Genomic DNA, 27,462 nt, shown 5'->3' with positions numbered 1-27,462 from the left:
TGGCTGGTGGGCCCCCAAAAGTAAAAGAAAACAAAAAACAAAACAAAACAAAAAAACAAAACTAGCACTATTAGTGAGAATAGAAGTTAGTACAGCTATATGGAAAATAGCATGGATACTTCTCAAGAAATTTGAAGTTTCTTGAGCAGACCAGGTATACACACAAAGGAAATAAAATCTTTATACCAACAAGATGCTTGTGCCCCATGTTTGTGCAGCACCCCCACCATGACCAAAACACGGAGTAAATCCTGATGCCTATCACTCAGTGGATGGAGAAAATCGATAACTCCTCAGATAGCACGAGATCGTGTCCTCTGCAGCAACATGACTCGAACTAGAGAACGCTGTACTGAAGCTAGGTGGACACAGAAAGATGAACAGCCTAAACCCTCAATCGTTTATGAAAAGCAGCAAGCTTGTAGATGCACAGAATGGAGGGTAGACACCAGGAACAGGAAGAGTCAGAGGTAAGCAGGGCAAGAGGAGATTAGCAGGGCCTTTATCTTATTTAAAAGTTTTATTCTTTGCCAATGTCATACTCGTGTATAACACATTCTGGTTGTATTCATCCCTAAACCCTCTCTTGTCTTCCATCAATCCTCCCGCTCCCCCATCAAGTTCCCATCCCCATTTTATGTCTTTTTTATTCTGTTTTTCCCTTTGTTTTGTGACCCACCAAGCTTAACCAGGGCCACTTATGTGGACTTGGGAGCAAAAATATTCACCGCAACACAGGAACTCACCAGTGGTTTCTTCACGAAAGACAGCTACTTCCTCTCTTCCTGCAATCCTTAGCTGCCCTTCGTTCCCTTGGTGAGTTCAAGTGGGGCCCATGAGCTCCTTCCCCGTCTAAGGCTGGATATTTACTGTCTCAGTCTTGTGTAGTTCCTGTGCTAGCGAAAGCAGCTGTCGTGAGTACATCAGTGCCTTGGTCATGCCATGTCCCTAAGACTGTTTCAAGACCCTCCTCCCTGTCGTTCAGCTTTTCTAGGCTTGTCTCCACAAGAGGAAGTTATAGAAATAGGAACGGGTCTAGGGAGAGGAAGGGTATTAGCATGGGAAGGTACAACAAGGACTCAACATATACAGTGTAAAAATATCACAGTAGGTTGGGGAGATGACTGTCAATGGAGTGTCTGCCATGTAAGTATACAGACCTAGGTTTGGCTACCTGACACCCATTATTGTATCAGTCAGACTGGGAAGCAGAGGGGCACAGGTCTTTAGTCTCAATGCTGAGTGAGGGGTAGGAAACAGATGCCTGGAACTCACTGGCCAGCCAGCCTGTCCAAATGGTTAGCATCAGATTCAGTCAGAGACTTGACTCAAATAAATAATAAGAAAGAAAGAAAGAAAGAAAGAAAGAAAGAAAGAAAGAAAGAAAGAAAGAAGGAAGGAAGGAAGGAAGGAAGGAAGGAAGGAAGGAAGGAAGGAAGGAAGGAGATGGAGAGAGACAGAGACTACCCAATACCCTCAGTTGGCCTCCACACAGGCATGCACACTCATATACACTTGAATGCAGCCTCTTTCCTTAATACACACACAAAGTAACACAGAGCTAGCTGGAAACCTGGAGACTGGATTCAATTCCTCATTCTGCCACTAAGCTGCTGGTGCCTTTAAGGAAGTCAGTTCTGTCTTTGAGTCTCTGTTTTCCTATCTGCAGAATCTGCTAACGTAGGTTACAGCATCTCTAGGACACACGGCCCAGGATCTGTGAGTCAGTTGTAGGAATCTTCTTGACTCCACATTATGGCTGAGATAGTCCACTCGGTCAAATTAAGGATAGTCTTAATTTATGTCATGCACATCACCGTTGGCGCACCTGCTAGCGCTTCCTCTTGGTGACGTGTCCTATGTGTGATGTGTGATTTATGCATCATACTTTTATTTCCACCAGAGCCGTTTGTGGTGAGGTGGTTTGCCCAGCTTGTGGTGGTAACTCTCCCTGAGTTTTTAGTTTTGCCTCTTGCTGAGATGCCTAAGACACTCACATGGTGTTTATGCTAATTCCTCGGTCTGGGTTAATGGGAACTAGAGTCACATCTGTGTTGAAACAGGTCTTCGTGACTTTGGGGACAGTTCTTAACCCCTAGAGCACTGAACGTAAGATCAGTGGCCTGTGTCCCTCCTACATCATTTAAGGCCCCAGTACCCAGGCTTGGGCTCAGAAAGCCCCTAAAGGTCAGGGGAAATCTCTTGCCTCTTCTCTTTTCCCAACATATAAGAGTATAGTCACGATTTAAAGGAGGGCAAACCCTGGGCCTAGCGCCACTTTGCTTTCAAAAGAAGCTCCAGTGTGCTCTGCTGAGCCAAGCAGGGGACCCCATGCTTTTCCTTTCACAGTCTCAGCACCAGCAGCCATGTTCTCCCTGCCTGGGACTCCAGGGATGACAAGTGGGATTCGTCACACCTCATGAGACGCTGATCCCTGAAGATGGGTGGTATATCTGTGGTAGTCCGTGCCTTTGTGTTCCATTCCCCTCTCCTTTCGTAAGACTCCGACTTCCCTGTGGTTTCAAACTTGGTCAAAACTACTTTTCCCCATCTTGCCCCACTTCGTGCTCATGTTGTGCAGCCCTGTTTCTCATGCCAGATGTGGAACTGGTGACCAACCACGTTCGGATACCTCCGAAGTACCTCCTGGTGAGCCAGTGAGGTTTTTGTTTGTTTGTTTGTTTGTTTGTATTTTGTTCTCATTTTCTTGTGGAAATATGGGTGAGGGGTTACTTTTAGAATCAGAAATGACACAAAGACAGTTGCATCACCAACAGCCTACCCTAGCACGGGCAGGCTCACAGAAGATGGAAACCCAGAGCACACTGTACAGCCAGAAGGGGGCTCAACAGTTTGGAGACCATCTCTTCCAGCCAGCTCAGGTAATGTGAACTCCTTCCAGGTGACTCTTCAGGGATCATCTTGCGTCTTCTAGGCAGCTTGGCTGGTCTGAGCCTCTTCTAGGCAGTTCAACTTATCTGAGAATGTCTCTCAGCAGTCCTTTCTATTTATACATAGCTAGTTGTCGTAGGGTTTTGTTGCTGTGAAGAGACACCATGACCACAGCAACTCTTGTAAAGGAAAGCATTTAATTGGGGCCGACTTACAGTTCAGAGGTTTAGTATCATGCCAGGAAGCATGGTTGCACACGGGCAGACATAGTGTTGGAGGGGCAGCAGAGAGTTCTAGATCTATAGGCAGCAGGAAGAGAAAGAGACACTGGGCTTTTGAGATGTTTATTTCCCAAACTTAGGGAGTGTCCTGGTGAGTTTTTTTTTTTCCAGCTTGACATAAGCAAGAGTCATGGGAAGAGGGAAGTCAGCTTAGGAAAATGTCCCCAACAGACTGGCCTGTGGACGAGCCTGAGGAGCGTCTTCTTGGTTAATGCACATTGATGTGGCTGAGCAAGTCATAGGGAGCACAGTAATGAACAGCGTTCCTCTATGGCCTCTGCTTCAGCTTCTGCCTTGAGTGCCTGCCCTGATGCCCCCAGACATGAGTGTGACATACAAGATGGAATGTTTGCTTTCCCTGGAGAACATTCTGTGTCTTGAGAAGCTTCCCTCCGAAATGGAAAGTTTTTATCTCAGAGGAGCTTGGCATGCAACAGCGTGAGAGCATAAGAAACAATTGCTGCCCCCTTTGCTTGTCTGTTACCAACAGCATATGAATGGGGGTTTCCCGGAGAGGGCTGGTGAAGGTCCAGAGGTCAGGTGTTCCATTTGTAACTGCTGTGCTCTGAAGTTCTTGGTGTTGCTCTACGAGAGGACATCGCCCCCTGGTGCTCATGAGGTGTATTGCAGAACAATGAACTGCAAATGAACAAGCGCAAACTGTGGTTACTCCGAAGGGCCTGCTTTTGTAGAAGTGCTTTGGCACCTGTCTCAGAAGCATGTGGATTACTTCCTCTATGTGTGAGCAACCTCAGTCCGACTAGCTAGATAAAGGGAAACCCCCTTTATTTTCTAAAAATCTCAGCATCTCTTCTACCCACACATTTGACCTGGCCCGTGTCTAGGTTCCTCCCAATTAAACAGACCACATGGCAAGGGAAAGGAGTGTGAATTTGTGGGAAAATGGTTATCTTGAAAGCTAGAAATGTTAACTTCTTCTTAATATTAATTTGTTTTGATTTTATGTGTAAGAGTATTTTGCCTGAAGTGGGTCCCCTGGGACTGGAGTTGTGGAGGGTTGTGAGCTGCTGTGTGAGTGTTAGGAATACAATTTCAGAAAGCAGCAAGTGCTCTCAGCTGCTGATTCAAGTCTCAGGTCCTGAATACCAACTTCTTGAAAGTGACTTCACGTGACTACGATGGAGTATAGTCTTTAATCATTTGCAGGTGGGTTTTCCCCTTCAAATAAACGTTTAGTTTTAATGATTCTAACACTGATTAGAACACAATAAGAAGGTAATGAAGGCTTCCAGTATACATTTTAACAAATATTTATATGCATCTTTGTTAGTAGAAATATAAGTGAGATACTTTTGTCTCAATGGGAGGTTGGTGCCTTCGGTCTAGGAGTCTCCTGTTGTGCTGTACAGGCTTAGTAATCCTTAAAGAATTCACAGAGGAAAGTCAGCACTTTAAGACAAATTCTTAGCTTGACTGAAGCAAAACTCACTCAGTAATCCACAAGGCATGGAGGAAAAAGTTTTAATATTGAACATTTTAATACTGAAAAGGGCAGGTTTGGTGAAGAGGTTATGGAGTCAACCCCCTTTGACTGGGCAGGAGGGAGGCAGAATTCAAATTCAGCTCTCCACTCTTCTCTGCAGTGAATGAGTAATTCTTCCCACATTCCCAGAGGCTGAGACTACTGTGCACCCAGAGGGCCTACTGTGTGCACAGCCCTTGAATGTAGACAGTGAGGAGAGAACACATGGTCTTTCATAGAAGGTAGCTCACTGGTCACGTGCTGTGGTGAATAGGTACAGTTTCTGAAGCGGCTGTGGAGTAATTTCTATGTTGTAGAGAATCAAATCAGATATTAAAATTGAACAAAACCCCAACTATTGCCAGGTGTCAATAATGTACCCTGCCAGATATCCCATGAAAGTCATTCTTCAATTGAAATAAATGTCACAAGTGGTTCTTGAGGCCTTTTCCAGTTAACTTAATGACATAACCTTTTTTTTTTTCTTTTGATTTTCAAGACAGGGTTTCTCGGTAGCTTTTGGTTCCTGTTCTGGAACTAGCTCTTCTAGACCAGGCTGTTCTCGAACTCACAGAGATCCGCCTGCCTCTGCCTCCCGAGTGCTGGGATTAAAGGCGTGCACCACCACCGCCCGGCATAACTTTTTTTTTTTTTTTATCACATCAGCCCTGTGTCTAGCAGGGAAAGCAAGCCAAAACGGAAAGAACAGGACATAATGAATTTTGGGTTTGGTTTTAGTTTAAAAGAGGAAGTAAACCTAAGTGGGGGGCTTATTTTGACTTTAGCATTTTTCACCCCTTGGAAAATAAAGACTTGTAATATGGGGTGTATGTATGTTTGTGTCTCTGTATTTTTTCCCACACTTGCGGTGGGAAGACATGAAGGGTGAGTGTTAGTCACAGAAGAAGAAAGAGTTATATTTTTGGTAACATCGGAGATTAAACCATAATAATTGACCTATCTAAACAACAGTCCCTTTCAACGTCTGTCTGAGGCCAGCGAGAAGAAATCAGCCAGTTCCTGGAACATTGGAGTCCTCTTGAGTTTTTTATGTGTCTTGATTTATTTCCAGTTTCCCACCACCCTTTTGCTTCTGACCTCATATGAGAAGTTTGTAAGTTAAAATATTTCCTGAAGGTTTGTTGACACTATTCAGAAGTCTAAAACTGATCTGGGCAAAGGAAATCCTAACTGTAGGGCAGACATAGAAAATGGGCTTGGTATTTGTATTTTAATAAATAATGTTTGCCTGAAGGTCAGAAAAGCAAACGAGTCAGTCACTGGCTCTTACCTCTACCTCAGTCCGAAATAGTGATCCTGTCTCCAGGAATCTCAGAATGAGACTGTGTGTGAGAGCTGTCTCCTCCCATTGTATAGTCCTCTCTAGTGCTGGGATTAAAGGTGTGCACCACTACTGCCGGCTTCTGTGGCAAATTAGTGTGGCTATACTGGGATTAACGGTGTGTATCACCACTGCCTGGTCTGTAAGGCTGATCAGTGTGACGGTTTTACTCTCTGAACTTCAGGCATGCTTTATTTATTAAAATACAAGTGAAATATCACTACATGTCTGTGTCTTTTCAGAGTCCTGACTGCCTCTGGGAGCATAAAACCCTAAACAAGATACAGGGATGGTAACATCTTCTGACAGACAAATTGGAAACTTCTGTCGACTTCAGACTAAATGCAGTTTCATCCCAAAGCTCTTGTTGCTCTCTGGCCTATCTCTTTTCACATACAGAGATTCAGGTGGGGGTAACCTGTGCCTTGTTGGGAATGCATGCTCCCATTATGGCTGGGAACCAGGGCTGGCTTTTGCTGAATTAGTTGAAATCTTTCTTCCCCTACCTTGTTCACATTGATCCTTTAGTCCCCAGTGCAGAGACATGAACACAGTCACAGCATTATAAAACTGTCTTTTTATTGCAGCTCTCATTTTACTCCTTAGGAAGGCAGAGGTGAAGGAGAAAGGAGTAAAAGAAATGCTTGAACCCATGCTTGGAGGTGAGAGAAACTGTTCCTTTCGGGAAGAATTAAGCTGGAGTTGGATCCTGCACTCCATCAGGAGTGGCTCTAGTTCTTGCAAAGGAAGGAAAAGACATTTTTGAAGTTACTTTGTATTCACTCTTCTTAGACCTCCGGTGGCCATAGATGGCCATGGCAATGAAAACGCCTACTGCCAGGATAGCCCCAACTGTGATTCCAGCAATGGTTCCTCCTGAAGTGCTACGGCTGAACAGTCCCGATGGCTTCTCTAGCTTCCACTGCTGAGTGTAGGAGTCCTTAATCCAGGGTTCGGCACTATAGCTACTCGTCTCTTCATTAGAGCTGGTGTCAGACTGACTCATGAGCGGACGCTGAGTGTAAGGTGGTAGCCTAACAGGAGCTAGGGAATCTTTTGTAAAGATGCCAGCCTTGACACAATAGGACACTTGGCAGCCATCATTGATAACAGCTAGCTGTTGGCTGAAGCCCCCAGGACACTTTTGCAGAAATGATTCCCCTAAGTCTCTGGATGTTGAAGAATTAACCAACGGGTTCCCCTTTGTGCAACTGAAGAACCCACCAAAGGGGATTGAAAACTTATGCCCCAACTCATGATCCATAGAAACACATACCTTGAGGTTCTGTAACAGACTCAGTGAAAGGTACCCAGATGGGCATGACTGTTCATTTGTCACAGGGTTGATGCTCTTGTCAGTGAAGACTCCCCCAAAGAGAAGTCCTGAGTTTTGGGATACTTGACTACTGGCCACACACCAATAAGCCCTGAATTCAGCCTTAGCCACTTTGAATACATTTTCACACACTTTCTTACAGAAGATCTTGAGGGTACACTTCAGTCTGCAATCTGTGTCCCTGTAACCCTCCTCATGGGTCTGAGTCAGTAAATGGACAGGACTGTATCCAGAGGGACAGGAGAAATCACCAGTGAGTGGATTCTTCTGTTCCAACTTTTGGCAGAGAATTAGTGAACTGTACGAGAGTTGTTGACACACCTGATAAACCCCTCCGAAGGGAGAGTTGGCTACCTTACCGTCACAGGAGCCATCATCTGTATTGGCTTGAAAATTGAAGTTGGGGGAATCAACATTTGTGCAGCCTGGGTATGTGTTAAAGTTGTAGTAGTTTCTCACGGCAGTTTCCACTGTCTTCGATAGCTTCTCCACCAAGTGGTATGGAAAACCAGGCAGCTTGTTAGGCTTGATGAAGAAATGCAGAGGCAAACCAGATCGGTCTACTGCCACCAAGTGGTTAGCCATGCCATTCTGCCAGGTTTCTAAGGTGATGCCTGGGTAGTATGGAGCCCCTCCGATGCTCTGCATCCTGGAGTTGGTTCTGTTAGCAAGGTAGCCTGTGGTAAAGCTATTTTGGTAATCAAAGCCTGCTTCAGGGTTGAAGTTCACAGCCTTTGCGAAAGTGATTCCAGCAGAGGTGGTCACAGCGACATGGTTTCCCTTGTGGTTCTTAAGGAAGGAGGACCTTATGTGGTCCTCCTGAATGAGTGCAGCCCCAGCATCCACACTGGTGATTACGTGTGTGCCATAGTTGAGGACCAACAGTTCTGCCAGGTAGGTGGCCATCTTTGTCTGGTTTTTCTCTAGATGGTCACATATTTCCATGAGCTCTTTCTTAAATCCCAAGGTGAGTTCTGAACTTGGGTTGTTTTTCACTGTGTAGGCCAAATTTCTCACCTGAACTCTTGTAGTTACAGCATGGTCTTTCACTTGAAGGGTCTTCATCCTTTGGAACTCAGAAGAGAACTTGCCGTTGACTTTGAAAGGAAAATCGAGCCCCATGTTGATGGAAGCTGAGGTGGTGCTGCGGTAATTCACCCAGGAGTCCAGGATTTCTGAGTTCATGTCCAGGTTGCTCTCTTTCTGAGGAATAGTAAAGACTTCATCGGGGATGATGTACTGTCCATCTTCTGTGGTCTTACAGTTGGTGTATGTCAAGTCCATCACCCGTCCCATGTCTATGTTTCTCAGATTATCCCAGCCCCCTCCAGGTAGCACTTCCAGAACTGGTATATTGAAAGCCTGTTGGCACTTTCGAAAACTAGTTTCACTGGTCTCTCCTAGGAGCTTGTCTTCTTCAGCACATGCTACTGTGGTCCAGATGAGGGCTGTGACAATGAAGCTGTTCATGGTGAAGATAGCCCCAGTCACACACTAGTCCTGGACATCCACCAGAGAGCCTGGGGCAAACTGAAAGACAGAAAGAAAGCAATTGCTTAAACAGTAGTCGCTTGAAATTTTAACAATTCTCCTGAAACCGTAAGTTGCTCTTCAGCCTGTGTTAGCTGAAAAATTGGCAAAGGATAGTTGGTTGGAAGACTAACGATCACTTGAGCATGCAACAAAATATAGTATAACATACAAGTGAACACATACTGTGTATACTTCCCACCCGTTTTCTCCAACCAAGCTGTTCACTCTGCGGTAATGCATCCTCAGAAGCAGCAGATCCCACATCTCACCTGTTCTTTTCCTGGGGAGCCTATTTTGGCTTTTTGTTCGCTCTCTTGGCCTTGTTCCAAACTTGGCTCACTGTTCTGTTCTCTTGTCAGTCTCCAGTGCCAGATTCTTTTGCTGACTATGAAGAGGTCAGTAGCAACATTTGCCCTTCTTGACATGCTTTTATCTCCACCAGGTACAGGGTATTTCTACCTCGTGGACAAGCCTTAGATTTCTCATTGGCTTACTGAGACTGGAGGCTGTCCTCTCAGAAGAAAGGGGGGAGAGTAGCGTGCACGCACGTTTTGTGATGTCTCATCGCTACAAGCCCTCCTGTTTTGGTGTGTGTATGATGTTATCTGGGGCTGAGATAAAGAATGAAGACAATTCTGTTTGCAGTATCCTGGGACACTTCAGTCTGACTTGCCCTAAGCATTTCATGTGAGTGAGTGAGTGAGTGACCTTGTTTCCTTTCAGATAAAAATATCACAAAGAAGACAACAGCCACTCTATTATCTCAGTTTTAATTTTTCAAAAACATAGAGTGACCAAGAAGTATGTGTGCCTGTGTACAAACACATACCTTTTTGTGTATATTTAATTTGCAAGTGTACATTTTGTACTTTTAAGTTTTCCAACCCACTGTAGGTGTATAAAAATAAGTGTGACTCTTCCTTACAAAATTAAAGAAATTAAAATTTATCTTTATATCATTTGGAGAACATAGTTTTATGTCCTTCCCCATCTCTCTCTGTGCTGATGCCAGTTCTGTTAAATGAATGATTTAGAGATACATCAGACCCAGTGATCAAGGATCAGGATTAAAGGAAGTTCATTTCTATGAGTTATTTAGGAAAATTAAAATGTGTCTTTGTACATTAACTAGTATTCAGGGACTATAGAGAAGCCAAAAACAGTTTGAATTGCACCGTCATGGCTCCCCAAAGCATACCATAACCAACATGCAGCCATGTTTCAATTTATAGATCAATGTTGTTACCTATATGACTCGAAGTTTTCGGGGAAATGATTAATGTTGGGTCATCACTGATATAGCAGAGGAGAGAGTTTAGAAGGAATGAAACTAAATGAGAGTTTAGAAGTTCTGTTCCTGGTCTTCACAGACGAGTTTCTCTGGTCACTGTTGAAACCATAATGGTGTTCTGTAAATACAGAACTACCACAGTATGGCTCTGTTCATGCCACAGAACCCTGATTAGGGAAACTGACTTATACCAATCAACAAAAAAGACTGTTCGTTAACAATGTCTAAGCTATGATTAGCTGGAAAACTCGGGGACCTCCGAGGACACTGTTCCTTAGCTTGTAATTGGATGGTTATATGCTAATACCTCAAGAGAGGGAGGCCAGAATCAGAAAACTGAGCATAGAAGTAGCTGTCATGATTCTGTATTTGAGTCCTTCTCTTCAAACTGTTTCAGGCATGGCTGGCTGGAAGTGGAATACTCTCCCTCCTACATTCATCTGGAGACAGACAAGCAATTTCTCATTCTTTGTTGCTCACTCTTTTGAAAGAAGAATCGCAGCGAGGTCAATGTAGGCAGTTCTAAATCTAGATGTTTCTAAACACTTAATGTCTGCCTTTTTTTTTTGCTACAGTCTTCCTTCTCAATTTTGGCATAGGAAGTGAAAATTAATATAGCCATGGAATTCATCAAGGGTTATATAGCAAAATGTTTTAGTAGGACAAGGACAAGAGAAGTCAAGGAGAAGTGAATATAATCAAAATATATTATGCACGAAGACGCCAAGATGAATCCCATTATGGATAATTGATACATGCTAGTAAAATAGTTAAATTTTAGAAAAATAAATACAAAAATTTAATTTTTTAAATTCATTTTACATACCAACCACAGTTCCTCCTCCCTCCCCTCTTCCTGCTCCTCCCCATCTTCCCTCCAACCCACCCTAAAAATAAAAACATTTTATAGAAAACACAATTCTTTTAAAATGATTTATTTCTCTCTCTCTCTCTCTCTCTCTCTCTCTCTCTCTCTCTCTCTCTCTCTCTTTGTGTGTGTGTGTGTGTGTGTGTGTGTACCATGAAGGCTAGAAGAATATGTCAGATCCCATCAAACTGGAGTTACAAATGGTTATGAGCTGCCTGACCCGAGTGCTAGGAACCAAACTCAGAATTCTGGGAACACAGCAAGCCCTCCTAACTGCTGAGCCCTATCTCCAACCCTACAGCATAATTCTTTCAAACAATTTTAATAACACATTAAATAATACTGAAATCATTCGGTGTTACCAGATATTTACAAATATCTACTACAAGAAGCATCTACACCAACCCATTGATGGTAGTAACATCTGGTTGGTAAGAATTATTCAATGGCTTTGAATTTTTCTTATCAACTTTGTTTTTATATGTTTTAGCTTCTAATGATGAGCATTTCTCACCCATTTATCAAAAAAGTATGTCGTAACTGCCAAACGATGCTCAGTAAAATAATCAAGAAATGCATAACTTTTAAAAAAGAAACAAATCTCTTTCGGAGTTTCCATATGCCCGAATGTGTTGAATGCCTATGGACTCCGTGATTCTTTTGCTCAGTGAGCTGTGTTTTTAATTCGTGTAAAAGGTGGGAAATTTAGGGCGCAACCTCCATCTGCACACCAGGACAGTAAGTTGGTTCTTAACAGGCATTTTCCTGCTTTTCCCCTTCCACCAACAATTTCCTCTGCTCTCTTGCATTGACTTCTGTGTACAAGAGCATACTCTTTCAGGCTGGTCCTTGTGGGTGAGGAAATGCCCGGGGCTACACACTAAACTCTGGCCTCAGGCAGAGAGAAGCGGTGCTTCTGCACGAGGGACACTAAGGTGCTGAAAGGCACTTTCACTTCCTCTACCAAGCCACGAACCGGAAGCCACATCTGTGTGACCACGGACAAGCTTCTGACTCCATGTCATGAGGAGCCGTGATTCATGTGTGATGTTCATCCTGTGCAGGCTTGGGACCGGATCAGATGTTCCCAACCCCTTTATTCTATCATCCATCTGGGATAATTTCATGCGCCAGGATTATCCCATGTTTATGTGTTCCACGGGAATCTAAAAGACCCATCAGAAACTCAGCACACAAAGCAAGGAGCTGGGACTTCCGCAGTCCATGGAGTAAACTCCAGTCTGGACTATGGAGGATGTACCAGTGAGACAGTGACATTTTCTCCTTTCAGTCTCTTAACCCGATGTCCTAGGACTTGCCTGGTCCACTCCTTCCCCTTAGAGGGAGTTCTCCCACCAGGACTGCTTGTCTACTAAAAGAAGAACCCAGTGGGTGCGCAGCCCCTTTTATTATGGTGGGTAGGAAGAGAATGCTGATGCGAAATGTCTCTGTGCAGTCATATCAAAAGCTAGGGCAGTTTCCAGAAGATAGCTGATTGCAAGAAATCTAATTTAACCTCACAGTAAAAAAAAAAAAAAAAAAAAAAAAAAAAAAAAGGAGACTTACAAAACAGAACATGAAGAATCCAGTCTGTCCTGGATGGATTTGCATGGTCTAGGGAACTGGCCTTCCTTTCTCACTAAGAGTGTAGTTGGAGCTGTGGCCTAAAACAGAGGGCCTCAGAAAACTGATGCTATACTCCCCAAAACAGACATTTAAAGAGAAAAGAATGACAAGAAACATTGCACTGAATATTAGAAAAGACTCCAAAACCCTCTCCACTCAACCCTCTACCAAATCAACAGCAAGACACCAGGTTACAAAGACTCCTGCTGAGTCCTGGCTTGGCAGGCCCAGACTAAAAGTTTCGGCAGAGTTAAAAGCTAGAGTATCCATAATTACTCTAGACCACAGGAGGGAACTTCACATCAGAACTGCATAGTATTCAGTGAGGTAGAAACCTGGCTGGAGTCTGCGGGGTAGCACAGATTCAGCTGCTGAGCATCAGTATGCCAGACATCAGGCAGCTGCCTAGGGCCAGGGCCAGCATTGTCAAACTAATAGTGAAGACCAGAATCTGAATCTGGTCTTGCAAGGGACCACACAGGAGTAAGAACAGAATTGGAACCTGTCCCCCCCTGAAGGCAGCTGAGGTGTGACCCACATAGATTCATGACTTGGGTCTGTGAAGGACTACCAATTGATAAGACTCAAACTCTATGACATGACCTCTAAAGAGGATAGCCAGAGTTGGGGCCAGCACTCACTCCTGAAGTGTCCACAACCAGACTGTCCAAAGGTGTGACCATTATCTGTGAAATGATTTGTGAAAAACCGTTCAATGAGGGATCAACATCTATAACCTAACCTTGCAAAGGTCTGCTTAGGGAACTGAGAGGCATCTGAAACTCATGTTGGAAGTCCAAGGCTAGGACACTGGGTTTACATAACTTAAATGTTGCTTAATGATTATATCTAAATAGCCACTGGTTTATCCTAAGCTCTTGGTATTTAGTTGTCTTTATGTTTTAATTGGCACATAGTAACTATGCATTTTTATGAGGTACTGTATGATAGTTTGCTGCATATTCATAATTTGTAATAAATAAAACGGGCTATTAAAATTTTATCCTTTCAAAAGATATCATTGCTTTGTGTTTGTGTTTTCAATAAAAGGGAGTAAGACATAAATTACTGCCAACTCCACACATGCTGTGGGAAACTATAACTTCCTTCTATTTGACTTATTATCTAACTTCCTTTATCTATCATTCCCTCTTCCCTTCCTAGCCTGTAATAACCCCTGAAGTACTCTCTACTTGGATTCTCTGAAAGAACCGCAAGCACTGTTAAGCCCTGAACCATCTATCCAGTCCTGAATTTTTTAACAAAGAGAATTGTGCATGTTATTGGATCAACTTTTAAACAAACTGTATATAATTCCTGGCACATCATAGGCTTCTGATAATAGCCATTCCCTTCCTTTAGTTTCACATCTCTAGATTACCTACCAGGTAAACTTGAATTTGATTGTTTATCAAACAGACATTAAGCACATAGTTTGTGGAAGGATCTGCCCAGTGCTTTGGAAGAAAGAATGAAGGGTGGCTTAGGCATGGATACTAACAACTTAGGAGAAGACTATCAGGAAAAATACCTTGTCAGATGGAGTTTAGGGGTTCCTATAGTATTTTATAAGAATATATTCCATAGTGATTACCTGGTCTGTCAAGGAAGACTTGACAGAAGAACATCCTGACTATTTTCCCCCCATAGATATTGCTAATCATTCAGCAAGGCATAGAGATGATTAAATGAGAACACTGGAATACAAGAGTCCTATGCAGAATAGTGATCACCAGGACAGATGTGCTTTAGAGTTGGTTGTTGCAGCTCACGATGGTTTATTTACACAGTCATTAAAGAAACAAGACTTCATTTACTATTTACTCTAGAATTATCTTGAAAAACATGGTTGAAGATGATTTTAGTGACACTCTGCAGCAAACTGTCTAACACAGATATCTTATTTCAGATCGTGCTCTAGAATGAGAACATCACTGGAGTGGTGGCACTTCTTAGAGAAAACGTGGAAACTGAGGCATGGCTATTAACACAGGAAGAAAGCCTGACATCAGAGTTCAGAGAGGCTGCAGACAGGACACGAACTCATAGCCATATAAGGTTGAGAGTGAAAACCGATCTCGTGAGTAGATATGAAATCAGAATGTCTCTGAGAAGTTCTTCTTTTCCGGCTAGTCATATCTGGTCACAAGACTTTAGACATGAACCTCATGCCATTCTGTTTACAACTATGTCTAAGCTTTTGATATTGTAACATGGCACCATCTACAAAATCTATGGTTGAGAACTCAATTGAGTATTTAAAAAATTCCCCCAAAATATCCTATAATATTTAGGCAAATTTATAATTTTGCATTGGGTTGTTGTAGGGAGCTGTGGGCTGCATTTCTGGCACCCGGCTGCCCGCAAGGCTAGCTTTATACCTGAAATAATTACACGGAAACTGTATTTTTTTTTTTTTTTTGGTTTTTCGAGATAGGGTTTCTCTGTGGCTTTGGAGCCTGTCCTGGAACTAGCTCTGTAGACCAGGCTGGTCTCGAACTCACAGAGATCCGCCTGCCTCTGCCTCCCGAGTGCTGGGATTAAAGGCTTGTGCCACCATTGCCCGGCTGAAACTGTATTCTTTTAAACACTGCCTGGCCCATTAGTTCCAGCCTCTTATTGGCTAGCTCTTACATATTGATCTAACCCATTTCTAATATTCTGTGTAGCACCACGAGCTGGCTTACCATCTACAAAATCCATGGTTGAGAACTCAACTAAGTATTTAAAAAAATTCCCCCAAAATATCCTATAATATTTAGGCAAATTTATAATTTTGCATTGGGTCATATTAATTACTATTCTTGACTACAGGTATCCCCAGGATACCTCGGTGTAGGGCCTGCTCTTTCCTCATCATGACCACGTAGATACACATTATGGTGGTCTTAGCTCCTTGTGTCTGGTCTCCATGGTCTTTATGACTGCACACCCATTATCCTTGACTCTTTCTAGGTATAGTTTACAGGTACCCTATTACTCTACCGCCTCCAAGTCATCATTGTTGAATTCATGTCAGTGGCAACTCTTGAGTTCCTAATCCAAAATCAGTATTTCTGATTAATGCCAACTCTTGGATAGGTGTAATCCAAGGCAAGTGAATATATCTCAAGAGGTAGGTGAATTGGCAAGAACCATGCTTAACTATTTTTTTAGGAAGACATTGATGAATGATATGTCCCTATGATGAGGTTTTGGCTCATGTCCCTAAGACATGGTATCTTGAATTTAGCACCTGGTACTCTATGGTAGAGGAATACCATCAAAACCATATTTATTTTACTTTCCAAGTGACCAAATTTTAAATCTAACATTAGTCCATGAAAAGAAAGTAAAGTAAAAAAAAATCCATTAAGTACAATCTTCCAGTAGATTTGTCAATATGGTGTAGAAGGTTTTTCTTGAAATTGTTTCTTTTTCTTAAGATTTATTTATTTATTATGTATACAGTATTCTGCCTGCATGTGTCTCTGCAGGCCAGAAGATGGCACCAGATCTCATTATAGGTGGTTGTAAGCCACCATGTGGTTGCTGGGAATTAGTAGTCAGTGCTCTTAACCACTGAGCTAAATCTCTAGCCTTTGAAACAGTTTCTTTAACTTACTACCAATTTTCTGAGTCACGCTATTATTTTAGTATTTATATTTAACAAAAGGCTTACATTGGTTTTTGTTCTGCTTTTTACCTAAGGAACTGTAGGACAGAGACAGGACATCTGCTTCTTCCTCTCCTTGAGTTTCTTCAATGCTTCTTTGATCTCCTTGTTTCTCAGACTATAGATGATAGGGTTCAACATGGGGATCACTGCACCATAGAACATGGACACCACCTTATTTTTGTCCTGACAGTAGCCAGCACTAGAATGGAGGTATGAGAAGAGACCAGAACCAAAGAAAAGAATCACTGTAGTTAGATGAGAAGCGCAGGTGTTGAAAGCCTTCATCCGCCCATGGCTTGAATGAATCTTCATGACAGCAGCAATGATGTAGCCATAGGAGATCAAGACAACCAGGGCTGATGCCCCACCAACTGTACACACAACCAGAAAATTTACTACTTGACTGAGAAAAGTACTAGAGCAAGACAAGGACATCAGGGGTGGCAAATCACAGAAAAAAAATGGTTAATGATCCGAGACCTACAGAAATGAAGCTGGAATATGGAGCTGGTTTGGACCAAGCCAGTGAGGAGCCCTCCTGTGTATGCTGTGATGGCCATACCCACGCAGGTGCTGGGTGACATGATGGATGGATAGAGTAGAGGATTGGCAATAGCAGCATATCTGTCATATGCCATGGCTGCCAGAAGACAGCACTCAGTGCCTCCCATTCCGATAAAGAAGAAAAACTGTGTGGCACAGCCTACAAAGGAGATGGCCTTCTGCTCCCTAAAGAAATCACAGAGCATCTTAGGGGCTATGGAGGAAGTGTATGAGACATCAACAAAGGACAAGTTGCTAAGGAAGAAGTACATGGGGGAGTGGAGGTGTGAGTCCATTCTGATCAGGACAATGAGGCCCAGGTTCCCAGCCATGGTCACCACGTAGATCCCCAGAAACAACACAAAAAGGACAACCTGCAGCTGGGGATGCTCTAAAAATCCCAAAAGGATGAAATTGGTCACCATGCTAATGTTTCTTCCCACAGCCATGTATCAGCTCCGCTGTCTTCAAAGTCCCAGAGATAGACTCCTGGGGTCAACCAAAATCCAAGTGAAGAAACTCCTCTGCTTTGTCAAAGAATCATAGACTCCTACAACCAGAAGACATCCCCCAAAATAAACATCTTATGTCTGATGCAGAATTCCCTTCCACAGTGTATGGAGGTCACCGTACTACTTATCTGATGAACTTGTTAATGCAAAATATGTCAAGATAGTAATCACATTATCTGAATCATCACCTTATTGTCAGTAGCAACACCATGATAATGGAGGGAGTTACTTATTAGTGGTACTTGGGTTGACAATCTTTCTCTTCTTCTGAATTACTCCAAATGTTGCACTATTAAATCACTTAGATATAGACATGTATTCTTTTCTTTTTAAAGAGAAGAAATATAACAAAATTCAAAATGCTTGCAGAGGTAATTTTGTTTCTTAGTTTAATTTAGTTTTTTTAATTGAAAATTCATGCAGTATATTCTGGTTACAGATTCCCCTCCCACATCTCCTCCCAGATCCTCCCCACCTACCCAATCCCACACCTTCTTGCTCTCTTTCTTTAGAAAATGATAGGTAAAAAGATAAATAATTAAAAGAACAATAAAAATCACAAAACACATACACACAAAGACAAAAACACGTAAGATTTTAAAAATGCCCAAACAAAGCAATATAAGAAAAAAAATCTACAAAGCACCATTGAGTTTGTTTTGTATTGGCTATCCATTGTTGGGCATGGGACCTACCTTAAGCTTGGTTTATATACCAGTAAAATTCTACCGGAAGGAATAATTTTCCTGTTGTAGTTGTTTTATCATTACACTTTTAAGCAGGTTTCATAGATTGGTCTCTCTCTCTCTCTCTCTCTCTCTCTCTCTCTCTCTCTCTCTCTCTCTCTCTTCCCTCTCTGAATGTATGTGTGTGTTCCACCTTTTTTCTTGTCCCCTCCCCTCTATCCCAATGGCATGAAGCAAATAGAGATAAAACTTGGAAAAATACTGACTAAACCAGAGAGTGGAAAATGTCTAACCATATGAACTTTAAATGCTTTTCTTGCACCAAGATTATCAGCAAGAGGCCATGTTGTACTGTGTGCTTGTTAGAGCTAAATGCTGATGATGTGGATATTAACAACACATTAGGAAGTGCAGAATACTCGTCAGAAGGCATAGCACAGACAGAAAACCAGGTGATCATTAGCACAGCATAACAATTGCTATAGAGAAACCTTTATACAGTGCCCTGGAGCCTGGAGATAGTAGGTAGTGTTTACAGAGAAAAAAAAAATTGTGAGGACAATTGCAAAGATGAGTAAAGCAGTCCTGGGATGGGAAGACACTGTATGAGAGGCTTAGGGGCGCATGACTGAGATCTGAGTTGTTCATTTTAAGCAGGAGGAGAACATTTGCAGAAGTCCTGGGGAGCAAGCTTAGTATTTAAGGCATATAAAAGGATCAGAGCACAGGGAAATGGGAGTAGAAGACACATAAGTTCTGAAAGCCAGAGGTGGGGAGACAAATTGTGAAAGATCATTGAAAGCTTAGAGGGGAAAGACACGTTTGTTTCAATCATACAAAACCATAAACATGCATATGTATACGTACGTAATCACATAAGCTGTATGTCACTGCATACATATGTACATTGATATTTTATTTCAGCCTCTCTCCACTTTCAGGCTTCCAATTGATTTATGTGGCTCCATTTTCGGACAGAAGCAATCACCTTACAATGTTGCATAGATTTGATTTGTCTCTTGACTTTTCTGTCCTTCACTAGAACAGAAGTAAAACAAAGACAGCTATTTTTAGAATTTTTCTTTCTTTTTTGTTAACTAAATACACAAAGCACTTAAACCCACACCTACCACAGAGCAGGCTCTACCAAATATCTAGAGGATAAATACCATGTTAAAGTGTTTGATCTTCTCCCTGCGAGCAAGAGAGAAAACATTAATCTTAGTTTATTCCTAAATATTCTGATTCCTTACTGTAAACAAGTAACTAGACGGCAAATACACAACTACACACTGTTACCTTAGTGTAATTCAGAGTGTGATAGACTTACAGAGGTAGTAAGAAAGATGACTGGGGATTAAAGGGAGCAAAGAAAGATCACCAGAAAGTTGTTTTGAAATCCATAACTAAAGTTAACGACAGTTGCCTAGAGACAGGCAGATTTACAAACTAATACACCATTAAGCCTTTTGCTGCAGGAAAGAAACCACACAGGGCTGGACCATTGGCAAGGCTGGCCCGTCTTTATTGTGGAATGTTTGCTGTGATCAACAAAGGTATGTTTTATCCAGATACATATGATTCTTTCCTATTTCAGCCCTGAGACCATGGTTTCTAGGTTTACATTTTTAAAATGCGGTAAGAGCTAATCACTAATTAATTTATATAATTCCTGTGTAGGTAGCTTGATTATTTTGACCTAAATTATCTTCAGGTAATGATATAGGAGATTATATGAGATACACTACATTCATTTATAATACGGCTTTTTTTTTGGGGGGGTGGTCAGGGCTTGAATACTACCATCAATTGTCAGTTTGTTTTTGTTGTTGTTGTTGGTGGTGGTGGTTTTTCTTTCAGTGATTTTGAGCTTATTTATCATCTTTGCAGCCATTTTCCTATTTGTGGTTACTCAAAGCAGGGTTCTGTAATCAAACAGAGAAGAGCTAGTCTTTGATCTTTGCATCTTTGTTCATCAGTTTTTCACATGGGACGAGCCAGTGGTGCTGAGACTTGGGTTTGGAGCCTACTGCATACTAGGTGGGTTTTCTATTAGTGAGCTATATCTTCAATCCTGGACACATCACACATCAATCTCTTCCTGTGATTTCCCTTATTTTTAAAATAGAGGGGGCAATAGAAAAGAAAATAACTTCATTATTTCACTAATGATCAGTCCTATTGGGATGCTGACCAAGATCATTCCATCTCTACGTGGTCCGCGTCTCATCTGCACCTTCAGACTGAATGCGTGTGTGTGTGTGTGTGTGTGTGTGTGTGCGCGCGCGCGCGCGCGCACGCACTTGTACAGCACAGCAATGGTTACACTGGCACTTCCTCTCATGTTACCATCAATCTTTACAGCATCATATTGGCTTTTTTCTCAACACTTAGCATGCTTTGTATTTTGTTGGATCCCTTCTCCTTAACTATAAACTATGAGATGTTTTATAATCCAAGTTTTTTGCATCTAGTAGACCTAAATGGCATTGATTTATAACTTTAAAAATATATATTGCTGGCAAGAAATATATTGAAATTATGGAAGAACAAGAAATTGTTAAGCTGTTGAGTCAACATTTAATTTTCTAATTCTTTAATTCTTAAGTTTTTGTCTGCCCTGATACCTAACCCATCCAGATGTAGCCCTGAGCAATTGATGGTACTCTATCATTGATACAACTGAATGAGGTGTGATCTTTCATCCAGCCCATATGACTGGACAGGACCAGAATCTGAAAATGATTATGAAGCATTTTCTTGTCCCCAATCCTTGCAGTGTGATTAACTTTTAACAATCAAGTTAATGTGTCAAGATAAAAAGGAATAGATCTCTGAGGTAGCCATCCCCATATAATTGATGTCTGGGAGGGCCACATAGTATGCAATGGGTTCCGTAGGATGTGGTTTATGAAACAGAAAGACTGACATGAGGAAAAGGTGTTTTCATGGCTCACTTTCCCTCCAGCATTTATCAGAGTGCTTGGCTTTTACAGATGCCCAGTGGATATTTTATTCACTGGCCGAATAAGGGTTACCACCTAGACCCTATAAACTTTTTCTATCGCCAAGACCATGGGAATTTCTCTATTTTAAGTACTTCCTGGATACTCAAAAAATACTGAGAATATATTTAAACTAATAAAACATCACAGCTAGAAATCAGCTAGCTTAGACTTTCCCAACTATAATTATAAAACTAACACCAAAAGAGACAGGGAAAATGTCAATATAGTTGGTTAGACTAGAGGCAAAATTAGATTCTGTATCTCATTCTTTGAGAATAGCCCTTGATCCTCAACCTTCTTCTGAAGCCTGGAGTCTCAATGGGAGACACAATGACATTTTACTTTGCAGGCACACCATGCTTGCACACCCCTGAGAGTCTAGAGCAACATAAAAAGTACTGGCTTTTAAATCCTGGCATTATTATTTTTTCTCCTTTTCTGAAGGTGCAAAAAATGATTAATTTAAATCAGTACTGGCTTAGTTCATTTCTCTTCCCATTCCAAATGCTAAGTAATAGAAACCTTTCAGACAATAACACATTCTCCTAATTCTACCACACAGTTTCCCTTATTAAATTCAGAGCAGCGAGAGCAAAGTTCCCAGCATTGTTCCTGCTCCACCTTTCCCTTTCAGTCACTGGTTTTATCATTCAAGGATTAACAGGTAATCAGTCCAAGGAAGCGGTGAAGGCAACTCACCTGGAATACCTACAACTTTGTGCTTCAATTAGCTGGTTGAGGCCAGACACACACACACACACACAGAGAGAGAGAGAGAGAGAGAGAGAGAGAGAGAGAGAGAGAGAGAGAGAGAGAGAGAGAGAGAACAAAGCCCTTTCCTGGCAGAACCTGGAAGACAAGTCATTTTGGAGGAGGTAAGTAAGGGTTAGTTGTAGCCATGTTCGATTGACTGCCAAGAGAAGGGCTTGGGGTGAGGGATATAAAGAAACTCAGGTTGTCTCCCAGGTGCCGCTGAGTCTCTCTAGATGGTGATATGCCCCCAGGAGTCCTGATGGGCAGTGTGGCTGGCTAACTGGATTCAGGAGTACAAAGAATGCCAGGGTTGCCTGAATAAAGTTGGTATCAGCAACTCTTCCTATTTTCTTTATATTCCCAGTCCCTCATCTCCAGTGAGAGCTCCCTGGAGTCAAAATACAGAATTCTAGTTTAGTTTTACAATGGGCAACAGCCCCCTATAGTAACAGTTACCTTTGTAGAATGGTGGGGGTTTTCCATGACATGTTTGAATTCTGCAAGGTTAGAACTAGGAGCAAATTAGTGCAAAACCCCAGAAAAGGATGGAAGGAGGGAGAGAAAAGAAAGGAGGGGGGAAGAAAAGGAGACAAGGGAGAGGGAGAGAGACTGATCTTAGGAAAACAACAGCATAGTCATGAAGTGGAGTGTGTATCCCAGAAAGGGATCAGTATACACTGAGAGAGTGACAGTGAAGGGGTTTAGCCTTCAAGAGTTGGAATCAACTGACTTTGTGGCTTCTTTTCTAAATTCTGGGATTCTGATTCACCAAAATAAAAAGGAAAGGACACAGATGGCTGCTCATGTTTTTCATTGCACGGACAGCAAACAGAGCCTCTTACACAGTTTACTTCATACTGTCCTCAGAGAACCCCAAAGAAAAGCCATCTGCAGTGGATTTTCATATGAGAAAATGGAATTTTGGAGAAGTAGCTTCAAGAAGGTCACACAAACATCTCTTGGCAAAGCAGAGCCTTGAACAAAATCCTTCCAGCATCAAAAGGCCACACTTGGTCCTCTGCATCGCACTGCCCCATAAAAAGATAGACGGCAACAGAAAAAAAAAATAGCTTTCAAAAATCCCACAAGTGGTAGTTTTAAAGAAAAGTTTTGGGTTTTGACCAGAACAGGATTTCCCTTCTGTGTGCATTTTGTTTTTGACTTCTCAAACATCTAGTTTGAAAAGATTTGAGTGTGTCCTATAGGGAGGAGCACGCCGGGATTGAAGTGGGCACTGTGCAAACTCACAGAACTCTGCGGCTTCTCTCATGGATTTCTGCCTCATCCTATTTGTGTTGGTTGAGCTTTGACTTTGAGAAAAGTCTGTTGCCACTTCGCCTTTCTTCCCACAGCCTGAGCGGCTTCTCCTTGCTTAGGCCAGTATCTCATACTACAAAGCCAAACAAATTATATCCTCTCCCCAAATTCCCAGCTCTTGGCCCTATGCCTACATTTTTGGGTACTCTCTCAAACTGGACATTAAAGAATGGAGCATCATGGTTAAAGTGATAGTTTCTATGTAATTAAATCTTTTCTAGGAAAAAGAAAGCCACAACAAAACCAAAACAAATTTCTGGTTTCTTTTTCTTATTGCAGAGTGAAATATGAATGGGTGGGGTAGTAGAAAACTGTAGTGTTTACAGTTCCTGTCTCCCTTCCCCTTTGTAAAAAATATTCTCGCTCTCTTGCTCTCTCTCTCTCTCTCTCTCTCTCTCTCTCTCTCTCTCTCTCCCTGTTTTTTTTTCTTTCTTGTTTGTACCACTCTCAACCAAGGAGCTCTCTTCTCACACAGTTTACTCCGAGTTGTTTGAGAAGATCGGGAGATTTTAATTGGCTCGCTCATAAACTGCCACAAATTTGTAAGTGGTCTTTTTTGCTCCCTAGTCTCTCTCCATGCCTTCTTGTTCTTTCATGAAGAATTTTCATTAGTCTGTTGTGTGTGAATGGCCCAGAAGCATTCTCAGAGGCCTCAATCCTTAGTACACTTTAGGAAATCAAAGAGGAGAAGTGTGAACAAACATGGGAAGAAGGCAGGAAACGGTGGTCTTCCCACCTTGTGGTGATGGACTCAAGAGTGGAGCTAGGCAACTTCAAATAGGGGTGCAGCAGTGGTCTCAGGGGTGCTTGAGTAAGGACGGGTACTAAAGAAAGTGGCAGATAAGTTTAGCAAGAAGAGAAGGGAATGAAGGGGCTAGAACAATGCCCCAGCAGTTAAGAGTACTTGCTTTCCTTGAGGACTGGGGTTTGGTTCCCAGACCCAGCTTCAGAGGAACCGATGCCGTCTTCTGGTCTCTGTCCACAAGCATCCATATGCACATGGTAGACACACATACATCTAGGTTAAAAAATTAAAATCTTTTTAAAAAAGGAAATGGAAAAGTAAGTGCAGTCAGTTGCTGTAGGAAATCCTTCAACCAGTAGCCTTTAAGTTACCTGCTCACTTGGACATGGCCTCTTACACTATAAATGCTGATATATGCACTCTCTCTCTTTTCCAGCTGCTGGATTTGGTTGCTGTTCCTTGATCAAGTAGAGGACTGTGATCTGTGAATCTTTCCCTACATAAATAACCCCTTATTATACTCAATTCTGAGCTAGTGTGGAATTTCTTTTCAGCATTTGGCACCCACTGGCCAGCCAGCGAGATGTCTCTATCAATTCTAGAGTTTTGGAAGTTGCTTACAATGCACTTTCTGTTTATGTAGGTAATTTTATATTCTGGAGTCTTTCATGGAGCTAAAGAATAGTTATAATTTTTCTTAGTTATGATAAAAGATAAAGTAGATACAAATATTGTAACTATAATTCTTGCTAGATAACTGTTTTGTTATAAGCAATTTTACTATGTTAAAATTAAAACCTTCCTTCTTATTTAAACAGAAAAGGGGAAATGGTGTGGGAGGTCCTTCTGTATATACATTTCTTATATTGATTAAACTAAACTGAATGAGAGAGAAAGAAGGCAGAGTCAGGAGATACAATGTAGCCCCGCCAGATACAGATGCTGGGGGTGGAACTATACCTGGTAAGCCACAGCCATGTGGTGCTACATAGATTAATGGAGATGGGCTAGCTTAGGATGTAAGACTTACCTGATAAGAAGCAGTGATTTAATTAATACAGTCTCTGTGTGGTTATTTCTGGAGTATGGGCAGCTAGAAAATGAATAAGTGGCCTCATACAACCGTGGGCAGTATGTGCAGACTGGTAAAACCAGAGCAAGGTTGAGGAAAAAGACAGGGCCCACATAGAGAAACTCTTAGGCATGGGTCAGCCCACACTGCTCAGAAGCTCATATCCCGTAACTGGCAGGGCCAGACATTCCTGTGACTTGGGATATGTAAGAATATGACTGTCTAAGAATGGCCACCAGCAAAAACAGAACACAGAATCAGCAAGGACCTAGAGCAGTCATACAGAGGAGGCGTCTGACGGCTGTTACAGGTTTCCTCAGAGCCTTGCCTGTCTCAGGTCATTGAAAACATACAAAAACTCATCTATGTATTTTGCTGCATTGAAGGGAAAAGGGAGAAAAGTTCCATGAAACTGTCTCTGCCCTAGAACAGTGCTGTAGGCAGTCATGGGAACACCAAGCCAAGAGCCGCAAGCCACATCTGTGAGGCATCTGCGGCACCACACACAATGTGCCTATTATCCGTTCTCCAAAGAGACTCTGTTCCTTTGATCCTTCTCAGAGGGAAGGTGAAGAGCCTCTTCTGGAAATCCACAATGCTATGGAATCTCCCACTGACTGACCACCCTCCACTTTCTTTTGCTTGCGTGGAGAAAAATGCATGTAAGTGGATAGTGTGTGTGTGTGTGTGTGTGTGTGTGTGTGTGTGTGTGTGTGTGTGTGTATGGGTGGCATGGGCACATGTGTGTGCATAAGGCCAGACGTTGAAGCTGGAGAGTCATCCACTATTGTCTTACACCTTATCATTTGAGACAGGATCCCTTACTGAACCCAGAGCTCACTGATTGGCTAGACTGATTAGCCTGTGACCTCTAGTAATTGTTTTGTCTCCTCTGTGATCATGCCCACCTTTTATGTGGGTGCTGGGAAATCTAAACTTAGGTCTTCATACTTCTGCAATGGGTACTTTACCAACCGAGCCATCCTCAAGCCTGCTTAACTTTCCTTTAAAGAGTCATTTGGAGACTAGGAACACAACAAGCACCAACAAGCACGTGACTATTGGGAATTGGGCTTCCATGGCACAGTTGACATTACAACACTGGATTGTCCCCTAAAAGAAAGCCGAACACCATGTGTCTCTGGAAAAGTATAGCCACTCTCAACTCGCTTATCTTCACAGTGACATTGTGCTGGTGGGACTCAGTTTCAAGAACAGACAGCTATGACTGGAGGCAGGCATTAACGGGTGTCCCTGGAGAGGCCTGACCAGCTGGAACCCAGATGGTGGGGAAAGCCTTGTCTATAGAAATCCACAAAGATCCGGGCAAATGGAAGACATTTGTGTTGGCATGGAGATAGATGGTTTGGGAAGGTTAGCAGGAAAACAAAGATACGGCGTCTGTATGTCTGCAGCATTTGTTCATTTTATTGTCACTAATTAGCACTGAAAGCACAAAGTGAGTCACCATCTTTTTAATGTGTGTGTGGTGCATGGTGTGATGTGTGTGCAGGGGTGTGTGCACAAAGGCTACATGTTCAGGTATCTGTTCTATCATGCTCCACATAATTCCCTTGAGACTGGGTTTCTCGCTGACCTGGAAAACCACTTGCTAAGATCTCAAAGTCCAAGATGTCTCTCGGCCAGAGTGCCCGTTTTCTATCGTGTATATCTCCCTGAGCCCAGTTTTTGCTTTCACGGCTTCTTGTGCTGCAAGAGCTTCCTGCCAAGGGCCTTCACACTTTTTCCATTTTCCCAGGAACTTCTTAAACGTTGTCAGGATGTTTTTTTGTGGGCATAACAGTTAAGATACTTTAACAGTCTCTCAACTCATGATAACATTAACTACTGCATACAAGCCCTTTTGAATTTCTGATTGACTTCCTGTCATACCCCATAGCTATATTAGCACAAATATTCTTTTTTGTTCACTTGTTTTTTGAGACAGGGTCTCTCTATGTAGCCTTGGCTGTCCTGGAACCAACCACTTTATAGGCCAAGGTAACCTCAAACTCATAGAGATACACCTGCCTCTGCTTCCCAAGTGCTGGAATTAAAGGTGTGTGCAATCATGTCCAGTATAACCATTTGCTTTAGCTGGTTTGTTTATTATATGAAGTGATGAGCATCATAATGATCTTTGTCCAAATATAACATTTCCCTTGATTTTATTTGTTCCTCCTCCTCATCTCCTGCTCCTCCCTCCCCCACCTAACTCCTTTCTTTCCCAGATAGTCCCTCTTGGATTTTTATTCCGTACTTTTGTGTGTGTGCATGCGCGTGCGTGCATGTGTGTGTGTGTGTTTGTGATATATTCTAGGTTCCACATATAAGAGAAAATAGGAAATATTTGCTTTTATTGGTCAGGGCTACTTCATTGAATACTATTGTCTCTAAATCCTTTCCTTTTACTTCAAAGGACATCATTTGATTCTTTGTAGGTGGAGAGCCCTCTACTGTGGGGATGGAGCAATGACTAAGTAATTATAAGCATTCGCTGCTCTTCCAGAAGACCA

The 27,462-nt window shown here is 42.3% G+C and overlaps 2 protein-coding genes, 1 long non-coding RNA gene and 1 pseudogene across 3 annotated transcripts; 2 read left to right on the top strand and 2 right to left on the bottom strand.

Moving 5' to 3' along the window:
* Positions 1–1,013: 1,013 nt before the first annotated feature.
* LOC126498271 (macrophage-expressed gene 1 protein-like) lies at positions 1,014–9,319 on the bottom strand. The gene is made up of 2 exons (XM_050136727.1): positions 9,137–9,319; positions 1,014–8,864 (listed from the first exon to the last, which is right to left on the bottom strand). The coding sequence occupies exon 2, from the start codon at positions 8,802–8,804 to the stop codon at positions 6,690–6,692; it is 2,115 nt and encodes a 704-aa protein (XP_049992684.1). The 5' UTR covers positions 8,805–8,864; positions 9,137–9,319; the 3' UTR covers positions 1,014–6,689.
* LOC126498273 (uncharacterized) lies at positions 8,493–11,036 on the top strand. Its single transcript, XR_007590806.1, has 4 exons — positions 8,493–8,603; positions 8,739–8,933; positions 9,310–9,554; positions 10,556–11,036. It is a non-coding gene; the product is annotated as an uncharacterized lncRNA (long non-coding RNA).
* Positions 11,037–16,337: 5,301 nt separating this feature from the next.
* Positions 16,338–17,606, bottom strand: LOC126498153 (olfactory receptor 5A1-like). Its single transcript, XM_050136498.1, is given in 2 exon segments — positions 16,338–16,769; positions 16,772–17,606. Coding segments are annotated over 2 exon segments (963 nt in total). The 5' UTR covers positions 17,303–17,606.
* Positions 17,607–19,556: 1,950 nt separating this feature from the next.
* The window catches only part of LOC126498887 (olfactory receptor 5AN1-like), a 47,226-nt pseudogene continuing 39,320 nt past the window's right edge, over positions 19,557–27,462 (top strand).

Source organism: Alexandromys fortis, unplaced genomic scaffold, assembly GCF_014885135.2.
Source record: "Alexandromys fortis isolate MF-2015 unplaced genomic scaffold, M_Fortis_MF-2015_v1.1 scaffold_3, whole genome shotgun sequence".
NCBI classification, from domain to species: domain Eukaryota; kingdom Metazoa; phylum Chordata; class Mammalia; order Rodentia; family Cricetidae; genus Alexandromys; species Alexandromys fortis.
Note: the sequence above shows the minus strand (reverse complement) of the source record. Positions and strands in the feature narration are given on the sequence as shown.

Excerpts from the sequence above, each read along its gene's own strand:
- LOC126498271 (XM_050136727.1), bottom strand. The coding sequence starts at position 8,804 with ATGAACAGCTTCATTGTCACAGCCCTCATCTGGACCACAGTAGCATGT.